Source organism: Capra hircus, chromosome 18 (assembly GCF_001704415.2).
Source record: "Capra hircus breed San Clemente chromosome 18, ASM170441v1, whole genome shotgun sequence".
NCBI classification, from domain to species: domain Eukaryota; kingdom Metazoa; phylum Chordata; class Mammalia; order Artiodactyla; family Bovidae; genus Capra; species Capra hircus.
The window spans coordinates 61,546,092-61,560,259 of record NC_030825.1 but is presented as its reverse complement, the minus strand read 5'-3'; the positions used below and the strand labels follow the sequence as shown (position 1 = coordinate 61,560,259).

Genomic DNA, 14,168 nt, shown 5'->3' with positions numbered 1-14,168 from the left:
TTTGTCATAATCTAGGACTCTTCTAATTTCAAATCACTGTTTTATTAATGGGAAAAAAAGCAAAGAAAGTCTTTGCCTTCTGTTGATGCCTTGCTATGTAAATTTAAATGGATATAATTTTATTTGTACTTTTGTTTATGGTAATTTTATTATGAATTGAGTTCAAGTATTTTTTTTTTAAATGTTTTTAAAAGTTTTCTTTTGGTAGCCTAGTATAGAATCCTGTTGACAAACTCAGCTGAGTACAAAGGATACATTTTTATCATCTGAAGATGCTGAAATACATGTGAATAAAAGGATGATATAAAATTGTCCAAAAAAAAAATGTCAAGAGATGAATCCTCTCATGTCAGTTAATTTTTTATGGATAAGCATGCATGCATGTGCAAGTTTGTGGTTTAGATAGAAGATATCATGATTTAAAAACTACATATCACATTTTTTTTCAGTTGAAGTTATGTTATCAGTATAATCTGTGGCCTTGGAATTTTCTGAACAATCATGTTAGTGTTTTAAGTAGCAAATTACTAACACTTGTGTTTCTGTATCCACGTGTATAATGACCTTTCATGCCATTCCACATTGTTCACCTTGGACTTTTTTTTTTTTTCATATTAATACAATATTTATTTGTTTTCCTTCTGTCAACCCCTGAGCCCACCACTTTCCCCAGGCTGCCTGAGGAGTTACAGGAAAGAGAACATACTGGGTAGACACAGGAGAAAGAGCTATGGGAGGTGGAAACAGCTCCTTCACATCGTGAAGAAGATGAGCTAGACCACCATCAGGCAAAATACCCCATAGCCTTTGAGAGGGCCAAGCCCAGCGGGCCAGCCACCCCTTCTGTGGCAGGTCGAACTCCAGGGAACTTGGCTGCTGTGTCAAAGTCCCTTGAAATGGCACTGGTTTGGAAGCTGTGGCTAGGAATAAGTGAGATGGTCCGGGGACCTGGGGCTGCCAAGCTGCTGTGGCTCTCATCAGTCAGTGTCTCCAGTCCTTCACCACCACTGTGGACAGTGATCACTCAACAGAGGGAGGAGGTTGTCCCGATCAGGGAGCGGGTGGAGACGAATTTGGCACAGGCGTCCATTTTCAGGGGCTGAAGGCCTGAGGCCCTAGAGCTGCTCCCCCTGCAGAGAAGACAGAGGGGCAGGGAAGAGGCTCACCTTGGACTTTTTTCAAGTTTTCTTTAGGAGCCCTCTGTCAAAGGACTTTCAATGTTCTCTGTATTACTTAACTGTTAGATGCTTAAGCTTCAGTTGCTGAGCCCAAGCCTCTGAGTTCAGGTGCTTTGTGTAACATTTCTTACCTTCTTGATCTGAGTCAAGTTTCTCAGAGTGTCTGTGACACAGTTTTTCTTCTGTAAGGTGGGAACAGATAGTTCTTTAATGAGCTATTATATTGATGACAGGTTCTTGCCTGTAAAGTACTTATTTAATGTTTAGAGTAATACTACAGTAATTTAGAGCAACAGGAAGCCTTCAGACACTTTTAGTCCTTGCTGCTGTTATCAATGTCATACCTGAAAATTTTGACCTTTCCATTAAAAGAGCCGTGGACTTTGTCATCTCTGAAGACACCACTCATGCTGTACCTCATCGAGATAATGAGTTGCACTCACTGGGTAGAACATAATATCTGACACTTCTGTATAGCCAAAACAGTGTTGAGCTTTATTTTTATATATTTCATGGATTTTGAACAGTGATGAAAAATCCATATTAATCGGAGGATCTCATAAGGCCTTATGAAAAAGCATAAGAAATTAAAATTAGAGATCCATACTTTCTCCAGATACCCCTGCATGGATCTGTTAGAACACATACTTCAACCAAGTCAATCCGTACCCCTTACCACTCTTTCTCTTTTGCATGAAAATGAGAACTTTTCATGGCCCTTTTGGTGACGTGTGGTTTCATTTCAGGAACGACTGACCTCTGAGGATGTGGCCATCAAATTTACTCAGGAGGAGTGGGAATTCCTGGACCCTGCTCAGAGGGCCTTGTACAGGGACGTGATGCTGGAGACCTACAGGAACCTGCTGTCTGTGGGTGAGGATGACTTCCTTCCAGAGCTGCCCTTGGGTATCTGCATTTTCCCTGTGTGCCCCTTGGGAGGCCCTGATGTCTTTCATCTGAGAGTTCTGGTGACTGGGGCATGACACAGCTTCACAAGATTAAACTGACCCTCTTCAGATGCTGTGTCTGTTTCATGTCACATTTGAGGTTGTCGTAGAGCTTAATTATGTACAAAGCTCACTGGCAAATGTTAAAAAAAAACACCAAAAAACCGGATTTCCTATTTTCTGCCTTTTGACTTTTGGCTCAGTGTTTAAAAAAATCCACAGCTCTTTAGATTTGTTTCTTCTGATAACCCTGAATATCTATTTCTTTTTATTTGTTTTTGCTTGCTTTTTTTTTTGGCTCCACCATTCTTCAGGTGGGATCTTAGTTCCCTGACTAAGAATCAAACCTGCACCCCCTGCATTGGAAATGCAGAGTCTTAACCACTGGATCACCAGGGGAGTCCCAGAATTTCTGTTTCTGATCTGAATATTATCTTCACATTGGAGCATGAGAAAAAGCTCTGGACAGTGGGGAGTGATGTAAAAGTAGCCAAAAATAGAATGTATAAAGAACGAGTATCTCAAAGGGATGTTTTTTTCTGTTTAGGAGTGGGACAAACTGGTGGATTGGATCCTCTGTGGTTGTTACTTAGGAAGATGTAAGGAGAGTAGGTAGAGAGATTGTCTTTTTGATCCTAGATCCTATGAGGGGAGCATGTGTGAATCTCACGGGCTCTTAGCTTGCCATCTGTAGGTCGAGCGCATGGTCCCATCACAAGATCCTCTAATGTCTGACCTTCATGTTGTATTATTTTTACTCTTGTGCTGCTCTACCCAGTCTGGGAATGTCAGCTGTTCCCGATGTTACATTCTCCTTACTTTGTATCATTTTACCTCTTAAATTTATTTGAAATATATTCCTGAGGGTCTGAAAGTTTATCTGGTTTTTCCTTGCTGTGATAATCCACCTATGTTTAATTGGCAGCCTCTGTTTAGTCTCTGTGGAGTGGATTTACTAGCAGACACTAGTCCTAATGTTATTTTCTTGCTCTGTACAAACTCACCACTTGAAGCGATCCAGTAGAATGGTCAGTATGTTCTAAGATTATGAGAGAGAAAGTATCACAAGAGCCTGTTACATCTTTCCACATTTTTTCTGGATTTGGAGACTTTGTCAAGGGCACCATGACAGTGTTCTTCATGTATATCAAGGACCATATATTTTAGCCTCTGTAAATGGTATGGGATTTTATCCCAGGACAGCTTTGTCCAAGTTCACATTCTCATATCTATGGGGCTATTGGCTGCACCGTTGTTCTGTGCATTGTAAGTATTTTTTTTATTTTATCATTGAGTTCAAATTTCTGTGTTACTCTTAGTGTTTCTGTTTTGTATTTGCAATGCGTTGGATGGTTGATTGGGGAATGGTACCTATGGTGGAACTGGTGATCTCAGTCCCTCTTAAAATTCTTTATATATTCTTTGTACTCATTTACTATCAGATGTATGATTTCCACATATTTTCTCTTTTACTGTTGATTGTCTTTTCAAATTCACTGCACTTTAAAGCAGTTCAGTTCAGTTCCTCAATCGTGTCCGACTTTTTGCAACCCCATGAATCGCAGCACGCCAGGCTTCCCTGTCCATCACCAACCCCTAGAGTTTACTCAAACTCGTCCATTGAGTCGGTGATGCCATTCGGCCATTTCAGCTCTGTCGTCCCTTTCTCTTCCTGCCCCCAGTCCCTCCCAGCATCAGAGTCTTTTCCAATGAGTCAATTCTTCGCCTGAGGTGGCCAAAGTATTGGAGTTTCAGCTTCAGCATCAGTCCTTCCAAAGAAATCCCAGGGATGATCTCCTTCAGAACGGACTGGCTGGATCCCCTTGCAGTCCAAGTGACTCTCAAGAGTCTTCCCAAACACCACAATTCAAAACCATCAATTCTTTGGCACTCAGCTTTCTTCACAGTCCACTCTCACATCCATACTTGACCACTGGAAAAACCATAGCCTTGACTAGAAGGAACCTTTTTTGGCAAAGTAATGTTAATGTCTCTGCTTTTCAATATGCTGTCTAGGTTGGTCATGACTTTCCTTCCAAGGAGTAAGCGTCTTTTGATTTCATGGCTATAGTTTATAATTTTGATATAGTTCAAATTATTAATATCTGGTTTTATTTTGTGGCCTGTGCTTTTGTTGTTACATCTGGTAAATCATTTGTGGGTCCGATTTCCAGAAAGATTTCCTGCATGTTTACATCTAGGAGTTTTATACATTTGGGACTTAGGTTTAGGTCTTTAAACCATTTTGAGTTCATTTTTGTTAGATAATATTTCAAGTAAATTCTTTTGCTGGTGGGTATTCAGTTTTGTCAACATGTCTTGTTTCATAGGCTGCTTCCAACATTTAGTCATTTTTAAACCCTTGTGAAACATCGTTTGAACATCTCCGGAAGAGGTGTTTTTGTTTTTGTTTTAACCTTTCTTTTTAGGTATGCTGCTGCTAAGTTGCGTCAGTCGTGTCCGACTCTGTGCGACCCCACAGACGGCAGCCCACCAGGCTCCTCTGTCCCTGGGATTCTCCAGGCAAGAACTCTGGAGTGGGTTTCCATTTTCTTCTCCAATGCATGCATGCTAAGTCGCTTCAGCCATGTCCGACTCTGTGCGACGCCATAGACAGCAGCCTACCCGTCTCCTCTCTCCCTTGGATTCTCCAGGCAAGAATGCTGGAGTGGGTTGCCATTTCCTTCTCCACTTTTTAGGTATAGGTAATTTACAATGCTGTGTTTCAGGTATACAGCAGTTTACGAGATACTTAATATAGTTCCCTGAGCTATATTGTAGGTTTCTTGTTTATCTATTTTATATATATATTAGATGTGTATATTCAGACTCCTCATTTATCTCTCCCTTTCCTGCCCCAGCCACCATCCTGCACTATCCCCTTTGGTAACCATAAGTTTGTTTTTTATGCTGGGGAGTTTATTTTGTGAATAAGTGCATTTGTATCATTTGTTTCAGTTCAACATATAATATCCTATGATATTTGTCTTTCTCTGTCTGATTTCACTTAGAATAATCCCTAAGTCTGTCTGTATTGCTGCAAAAGGCATTACTGTATTGTGTTTTATGCTGTGGAAGTTGCAACCCACTCCAGTGTTCTTTCTTGGAGAATTTCATGGACAGAGCAGTCTGGCAGGCTGCAGGCCATGGAGTCTTAAAGAGTTGGACACGGCTGAGCTACTTTCTCTTCACAACATTCCCTTGTATATATGTACCACATATTCTGTATCCCTTTGTCTGTCAGTGAACATTTAGGTTGCTGTCATGTTTTGCCTCATGTAAATAGTGCTACTAAAACATTGGGGTGCATGTATCATTTTGAATTCGTTTTCATCCTTTCTGGATATATGCCCAGGATTAGAATTGCTGGTTCATGTGATGATAGCTCTAGTTTTAGTTCTTTATGGAACCTCCATGCTATTCTCCAAAGTGGCAGTACCAATTTATGTTCCTTCCAACAGTGTAGGAGGGTTCTCTTTTCTCCACACCCTCTCAAGCATTCATTGTTTGTAGGCTTTTTGATGGTGGTCATTCTGACCAGTGTGAGGTGATACATTTTTGTGGTTTTGATTTGCATTTCTCTCCTAGGTAGAGACATCAAAAATCTTTTCAGGTGACTATTGGTCATCTGTTTGTCTCCTTTGGAGAAATATCTGTTTTGATCTTCTGCCCAGTTTTTGATTGGGTTGTTTGTTTTATATTAAGCTGTATGAACTGTTTGTATGTTTTGGAGATAAAGCCCTTATAGGTAGCATTATTTGCATATATAGTCTCCTAGTCCAAAAGTTGTGTTTTTGTTCTTTGTTTGGTTTCCTTTGCTTTGCAAAAAGGTTTTATATTTAATTAGGTCTCATTTGTTTGATTTTCCTTTTATTACCATGACTCTAAGATCCAAAAAATTTTGCTGACATTTATGTCAGTGTTTTGCATTTGTTTTCCACTATGAATTTTATAGTATCTCGTCTTGCATTTAGATGTTTAACACATTTTGAGTTTATTTTTGTATGTAGTGTTAGAGAATGTTGTAATTTCATTCTTTTCCATGTAATTATCCATTTATCCCAGCGTCACTTATTAAAGAGACTTCTTCATTCTATCTTCTTTCCTCCTTTTTTAAAATAGAATAATTGACTATAAGTAAATTGATTTATTTCTGGGTTTTCTGTCCTGTTCTACTGATCTGTGTTTCTGTTTTGTGCCATCATCATACCACTTCCCTGGTGGCTCAGACGGTAAAGCGTCTGCCTACAATGCAGGAGACCCAGGTTCAATCCCTGTGTCAGGAAGATCTCTGGAGAAGGAAATGGCAACCCACTTCAGTATTCTTGCCTGGAAAATCCCATGGACAGAGGAACCTGGTAGGCTACAGTTCATGGGGTCCCAGAGTTGGACACGACTGATGGACTTCACTTTCACTTTGATGGCTGTAAGTTTGTAGTATGGTCTGAACTCAGGGAACATGATTCCTCCAGCTCTGTTCTTCCTTCTCAAGATCGATTTAGATATCAGAGTCTTCTGTATTTTGGTACAAATTAAGTTTTCCTTTGTTTTATGAAATATGTCATTGTTAATTTGATAAGGGTTGCATTGAATATGTAGATTGCCTTGGATAGTATGGTCATTTTGACAGTGTTACTTCTTTCAATCCAAGAACATAGTATATGTTTCATCTGTTCGTGTCATCTTTGCTATCAGTCATCAGCATCTTATAGTTTCATGAATACAGTTCTTATGACTTTTTAGGTAGGTTTATTCCTTAGAATTTTATTCTTTTCTCTGAGACGGTGAATGGGATTGTTTTATTAATTTTACTTTCTCATGTATCATTATTAGTGTGTAGACATGCAGCAGTTTTCTATATATTTTGTATCCAGCAAGTTTACTCTGTTCATTGATGAGGTCTAGTAGTCATCTGGTGGCATCTTCGGGATTTTCTGTGTGTAGCCTCATAGTGACAGTTTTACTTCTTTCTTATGTTTTTTCACTTGAATTCCTTTTATTTCTTTTTCTTTTCTGATGGTTGTGGCTAGGACTTCCAAAAATATGTTCAATCAAAGTGGCAATAGTGAACATTCTTATCTTATTCATGTTGTTAAGGGAAATGCTGTCAGTTTTTCCTTGTTGAGTATGATGTTAGCTATGTGTTTGACATATACAGTCTTAATTATGTTGAGGTAGGGTCCATCTGTGCTGACTTTCTGAAGGGCTTTTATCATAAATGGCACTTGAATTTTGTCAGAACCTTTTCTGCATCTATTGATGATCATATGGTTTTTAGTCTTCAACTGTTACTGTGGTGCATCATAGTGATTAACTTGTGGATATTGAGAAATCTTGCATCCCTGCAGTAAATCCCACTTGAACATGGTATGATCCTTTTATGTATTAGTAAGTGTTTGAATCTGCTCTTTTGGACTCAGGGGAGGTCTAGGAGAATAAAGCCTTTTTCTACAAAAAGGTGTTGGATGCCTCAGAAAGGCTTTTGTAACTGGGAACGTCCTCCAGAGTCAGTTTCAATCCCTCCTTTGATACTCCTCGATCTTGAGATGAACATGTGTGGAAGAAGAAATGAAATAAATGTCCAATAGAGAGGTTAATCATACTTGGCAGAGGAACCCAGGTTTAGATAGCCTTTTCCTGGATTTTCCTTCTGATTTCTGCTAATAAGATTCTTACACAATATCCTGGAATATTGTGTATGCCTTTCTTGAATATAAGCATTCCATTGTAACTTACAAAATTCATAGTTGGATACATTGTAAATAATATAACAAGTATTTCCTGCTTTCTCCATATATCATAGTCACTTTTAAAATCTCTCTTGTTTCTGTCCCATACCCATAGTATAATGCCCATGAACTTGCTGAACCAGTTCTTTTCTTTTAAGGTCAGTATATTAGTTTGCGCTCTCATTATTTTCACAAAGACATGGCAGTCACAGGCTGATATCTGACATAAACCTGTGTACCCTATGCTCCACACAGGCCCTTTCTTAGTCCTGACCAGTCCTCACATACTACCTTGATATGGACGGAAGCATCGTTCTTACCTACCACATCCCTCCACCTTCTACATACTCTCACTGTAAAGATAATCTCTGGTCATTTATTGAACAAGTTTCTCAGGACATGACCTAAATCACTCTGTGCGTCCATGATGACTCACAACCCATTTCGAGATGGGGTGGTTGAATAATAGTTAAACAGACTACTTCTGTCTTGTGTCTGCCTTGATATTTTCTTTCCAAGTTCCTTGTTTTTTTTTTTTTTAATATTTTCTAATCTATTCATTCAGTGGGTGGTCATGTTGACAAATAAGTTTTCTCAGTCTGTAGGTTCAGATTCATATCCTATTTCTGTTACCACTTTGTGCACCAAGTGGGTGTGTCTTCTGCTCTGATTAGAGAAAAACATGTTACTTTACCCCAAGCCTTTCAAAGCAAATTAGTGCTGTTGGTTGGCTTACAGTAGTGCATGTTTTATAGTAAATACTCAAAATTTACTTTTGTTTAAAAAATGTAATATCTATACTGTCATGTTCTTCATGATATGACGTTATCTACATTATATCTTTTTAAAATTTTATTAATTTTATAATTGTAGTATAATTGCTTTACAGAATTTTGTTGTCTGTCAAACCTCAACTACATTATATCTTGTATGCTTTTCACTTGCAACATTTTTCAGCAATATTGTGTCTGACCCTAGTCAATAAATACCCAAAGCACTCACTTTTTATTATATTTTGGTGCCATTAAACCAGGTAATTAAGAATAGTGCATGGCTAGAGAAAAGCCTTCCTTGGTGGCTCAGTGGTAAAGAATGCACCTGCTAATGCAGAAGATGCAGGTTTGATCCCTGAGTCAAGAAGATCCCATGGAGAAGGAAATGGCAACCCACTCCATTATTCTTGCCTGGGAAATCCCATGGACAGAGGAGTCCGGTGGGCTACAGTCCACAGGGTCGCAAAGAGTCAGGCACGACTGAGCGACTGAACAACAACATAGGTAGGGATTGCTTTGATTATTGGCTGTTAGAAAACTAGTGACTATTTTATGTCTTAATTTATGTGTCATTTACAGATGATGATCTTTTAGTGTGTATTCTGCAATACAGCTGACACATACTACTTGTTAACATTGTAAAATGCCTTTTCTTTTGGGTACGTAGTTCTATAGCAGATGTAGAAAATTATGTTGTTTCCAAAAAATTGTTTTAGTCATATTCTTCATTTTCTCATTTGTTTTCAATTGTAAACAACAATTATGTATAGTTAATCGGGTAAGCTTGCTTTTGGATTATTTACTATTACAATATGTAATATATTGTTTAGAATTTATTTATGTACAGTAAGTATGCAGAATACAATGATAGTGTAATATTTTTCTTTTCAATTTGAGACAACTGTTGATTGATATGTTCCTAAGGGTTCTGGTAGAAAAATACTCTGTTTTTGAGAGTTGGCATAAGATTGTCCAATGTGAGTGTATTTGGCATATGGTTTTTAAAACTAGGCTACCTTAATGTTGAATTTATGTTACCATGCTTTCTTAAGTTAAGAATTCTATTCCTTTAATATTTCTAAAAACTTAAGGTCATCATTGTGGTGTTTCATAACTTGGTGTATTACTTTTGGTGTAATATATACTCAACATGAAAGATTTATTTTTGAATTATTGTGAGCAGGATACCTGTGGTTCTTTTTATCTTGTAGATATCTCTCCTACATATGTGATCAAGCATTTGCAACCCAAAGCGAACAGTGATAAACAAGAAACATTCCAAACATTGATGCCGGGAAGACCTGAAAGCTGTGAAATCAAACATTTTCATCTTTGGGAAAGTCAGGAAAATATGTGTGACTTAGAGTGTCAGCGGGGAGATGACAAAAGAAATTACAAAGGGACACCTGTAAGCCTTAATGGAAATGTGCCTGATGGAAGAGATTCGCATGATGGAAAGAATGCAGGCATCAAGCCCTTTGGAAACAGGCTTGGATTTAAGTGTCAAGATAAACTGCAGATATTTCAAACTGGTGGTATAATTTCTGAGAATAATGAAGTTGAGAGGTCTGTCAACAACAGTTTCTCATTTTCACCACTTCAAAGAATTCCTCCTTGTTTCCAAACCAGTGTTTCTAATATATATGGGAATGATTTTATGAATCCTTCAGTAGTATCGCAAGACCTGAAAGCACACAGGGAAAAACCTTACAAATGTGATGAGTGTGGCAAGGCCTTTCATGTAAAGTCAATCCTTTTAAGTCATCAGAAAATTCATACTGGAGAGAAACCTTACAAATGTGATGAGTGTGGCAAGGCCTTTCGTGTAAAGTCAATCCTTTTAAGTCATCAAACAGTTCATACTGGACAGAAACCTTACAAATGTGATGAGTGTGGCAAGGCCTTTACTGACAGCTCAAACCTCAGGAGACATCAGAAAATTCATACAGGACAGAAATTATTTAAATGTGATATATGTGACAAAGTCTTCAGCCAAAATGCAAACCTTGCTGGTCATCAGAGGGTTCATACTGGAGAGAAACCTTACAGATGTGATGAGTGTGGCAAGCACTTTAGGCAACCTTCACAGTTCAGATGTCATAAGAGATTACATACTGGAGAGAAACCTTACAAATGTGATGAGTGTGGCAAGGCCTTTACTCACAGGTCAAACCTCAGGAGACATAAGAAAATTCATATAGGAAAGAAATTATTTAAATGTGATATATGTGACAAAGTCTTCAGCCGAAATGCACACCTTGCTGGTCATCAGAGGGTTCATACTGGAGAGAAACCTTACAAATGTGATGAGTGTGGCAAAGCCTTTCGTGTAAAGTCAACCCTTTTAATTCATCAGACAGTTCATACTGGAGAGAAACCTTACAAGTGTGATGAGTGTGGCAAGGCCTTTACTCACAGCTCAAACCTCAGGAGACATAAGAAAATTCATATAGGAAAGAAATTATTTAAATGTGATATATGTGACAAAGTCTTCAGCCGAAATGCAAACCTTGCTGTTCATCAAAGGGTTCATACTGGAGAGAAACCTTACAAATGTAATGAGTGTGGCAAGCACTATAGTCACTCTTCACAGTTAATAAGTCATAAGAGACTTCATACTGGAGAGAAACCTTACAAATGTGATGAGTGTGGCAAGGCCTTTCGTGTTAAAACCTTCCTTTTAAGTCATCAGACAGTTCATACCGGTGAGAAACCTTACAAATGTGATGAGTGTGGCAAGGCCTTTCGTCAAAAGTCAACGCTTTTAAGGCATCAGACAGTTCATACTGGAGAGAAACCTTACAAATGTGATGAGTGTGGCAAGACCTTTCGTGTTAAAGCCTTCCTTTTAAGTCATCAGACAGTTCATACTGGTGAGAAACCTTACAAATGTGATGAGTGTGGCAAGACCTTTCGTGTTAAGTCAATTCTTTTAAGTCATCAGACAGTTCATACTGGACAGAAACCTTACAAATGTGATGAGTGTGGCAAGCACTTTAGTCAGCCTTCACAGTTCATAAGTCATAAGAGATTTCATACTGGAGAGAAACCTTACAAATGTGATGAGTGTGGCAAGGCCTTTTGTGTAAAGTCAATCCTTGTAAGGCATAAAACAATTCATACTGGAGAGAAACCTTACAAATGTTATGAGTGTGGCAAGGCATTTCATGTAAAGTCGATCCTTTTAAGTCATCAGACAGTTCATACTGGTGACAAACCTTATAAATGTGATGAATGTGGCAAGGCCTTTACTGAGAGCTCACACCTCAGGAGACATCAGAAAATACATACAGGGAAGAAATTATTTAAATGTGATATATGTGATAAAGTCTTCAGCCGAAATGCACACCTTGCTGGTCATCAGAGGGTTCATACTGGACAGAAACCTTACAAATGTAATGAATGTGGCAAGCACTTTAGTCAACCTTCACATTTCATAAGTCATATGAGATTTCATACTGGAGAGAAACCTTACAAATGTGATGAGTGTGGAAGAGTCTCTGGTCAAAAACCACGTCTTCAACCTCATTGGAGAATTCATACTGGAGAGAGACCTTTCAGATGTGATGAGTGTGGCAAGTCCTTCAGTCAAAATTCACACCTTACAAGTCATCGCACAATACATATAGAGAAAGCTTTCAAATGTTTCGAGTGTGGAAAATCCTTTACTCAGGTCTCAGCACTCACTAAACATCAGAAAATCCATACATGAGAGAAACATATGTGAATGGTATGAATATGGTAAAAGTCTTCAAAATTCAAAGTTTACAAAACTCACACCCTAATGTTGGTCAGAGAGTTCATCCTACTGAGAAACCATACAAATATCATGAGTGTGGCAACATCTTAGGCTTCATGAGAAAATTCATACTGGATAGAAGCCAGATATATATGTATTTATTAGGTCTTTAGAACATGAATTCATTCTAGAAAGATTCCTCACCAATTTAACAAGTGTGTGGGGGGAGGGAAACAAACCCTATCCTCACAGCTCACATTTCGCCAGTAGTATCAGAGTATTTATCCTGGAGAAAACACACAGCAATGTAATGTGTGTGGCAAGGTCTTACCCAAAAGTCACAAGATTGGGACATAGTGGAGCCATACTTCCCAGACTGAGCGGTTGTGGCAAATCCTTTACCTTTTTCACTATATGTATTCTCTGATGACTTTAGTTCAGGTACTCAGCCTCTGCAGTAAGTCCATATTTGGAGAGAAGCTATAGAGATCTTTTCATGTAAAAGAAACCCGAATAATAACTCAACAAAGATGATTCTTTGGGACAGTAGTCCACCATCTTTTTGGTCTCCTGGCTTTCTGAATAAAGTCACTATTCCTTGCCTGACAAGTAGTCTCTCAGTTTATTGGGCTGTTGTGTGTGAGCTCTAAGAGCTTGGCTTTGGTAATACATTGATCAAATGCATTTGCTACATGCATTTCATGATGGTCTCTGGGAAGGAATCAGTGAGATGAAGGGGCCAACTTCATTAGATACGATTCATTCACATCTGTGTTTTCCTGGAAAAACACACAGCCTGAATTACGAAATTCAATAGTGTGTGTGAATCAACAACAGGGAGGGCGGAAAATAACGTAAAACTAGGACATGACTCATGGTCAGTAGGATCAGGAAGCCCTTCCGTACATAGTCCAGCCTGTTATAAAACATACTGTTCTACCAGCTGACCTTGAACAGAGTAGGCAAGATGTTAAAAGGACTGGGCTTTTCGTAGGAGGAGAGGGACAGTTACCAGGGACTGATGGTGTGCTAGGAATGATGCATAGGAAAAGAGTCATGTTCTCCATTGGATAGAAATAACTGTTGTATGTATGATTAAAGAAGAGTCACTCTTATTTGTGGAAATTGAAGACAGAGCTGTCACGGTCTTTGTAGACCAGGACCTGGGGACTGGAGTCGATGAGAAAAAGGAAGCAGGGGACCCAAGTCTCGAGTGAAACAGGGTTGCTTTATTTGCAGAAACACATGTTTAGTATATCTTCAAACAAGGCAGCTTTAGGCAGTTAAAAAAAAAAAAAAATTGAGCAAAAACAAAGCCAAGCAAATAGCAATCTTGAAAGGGCCAGAAAGCATTCCGTATCCTGAGAAAGAGGGGCATAACTGAATAGATTACCTTTAAGTAAAAAGTCACGGAAGGGAGTCACTGAAAGAAATCCAAGCAGGTGCCCTTTCTCATGACCTCAGTCCTGAGAATGGCCTGCAGCTCTGCTCATTCCTGTTTTCCAAGAACTGGTAAGGAATAGAGAGTCCTTGAGAAACGGCAAACAGAAGAAACTAACATTGGATCCCTTAAAGTTGAACGTCCCCTGACAGTTCCCCCTTTTTTATTTTTTCATGATTGGAGATGACTGTAGATACTTTTGTGAAAAAGGCCCTGACCAAGTGAGTTTGTTTAGTTTGAACAATTTTAGTTGAAAGGCATCAGTATATTACAAATACAATCACCAGGATAATTATCAGCATTATAGTTCCAGATCCAATACTATGTGTAATGCCTTGAAACCATCTTTGAGGGTCTAGCC

General features: G+C 38.7%; 1 protein-coding gene across 3 annotated transcripts in view; it reads left to right on the top strand.

Annotated features, from left to right (window-relative positions):
• LOC102188030 (zinc finger protein 665) overlaps positions 1-13,650 on the top strand; it is a 33,838-nt gene extending 20,188 nt beyond the window's left edge. For all 3 annotated transcript variants that reach the window (XM_018062984.1, XM_018062986.1, XM_018062983.1), the window contains 2 exons: positions 1,925-2,051; positions 9,839-13,650. In XM_018062984.1, the coding sequence (XP_017918473.1) occupies positions 1,925-2,051; positions 9,839-12,339 (2,628 nt within the window). In that variant the 3' untranslated portion in view covers positions 12,340-13,650. The remainder of the gene's footprint in view (positions 1-1,924; positions 2,052-9,838) is intronic.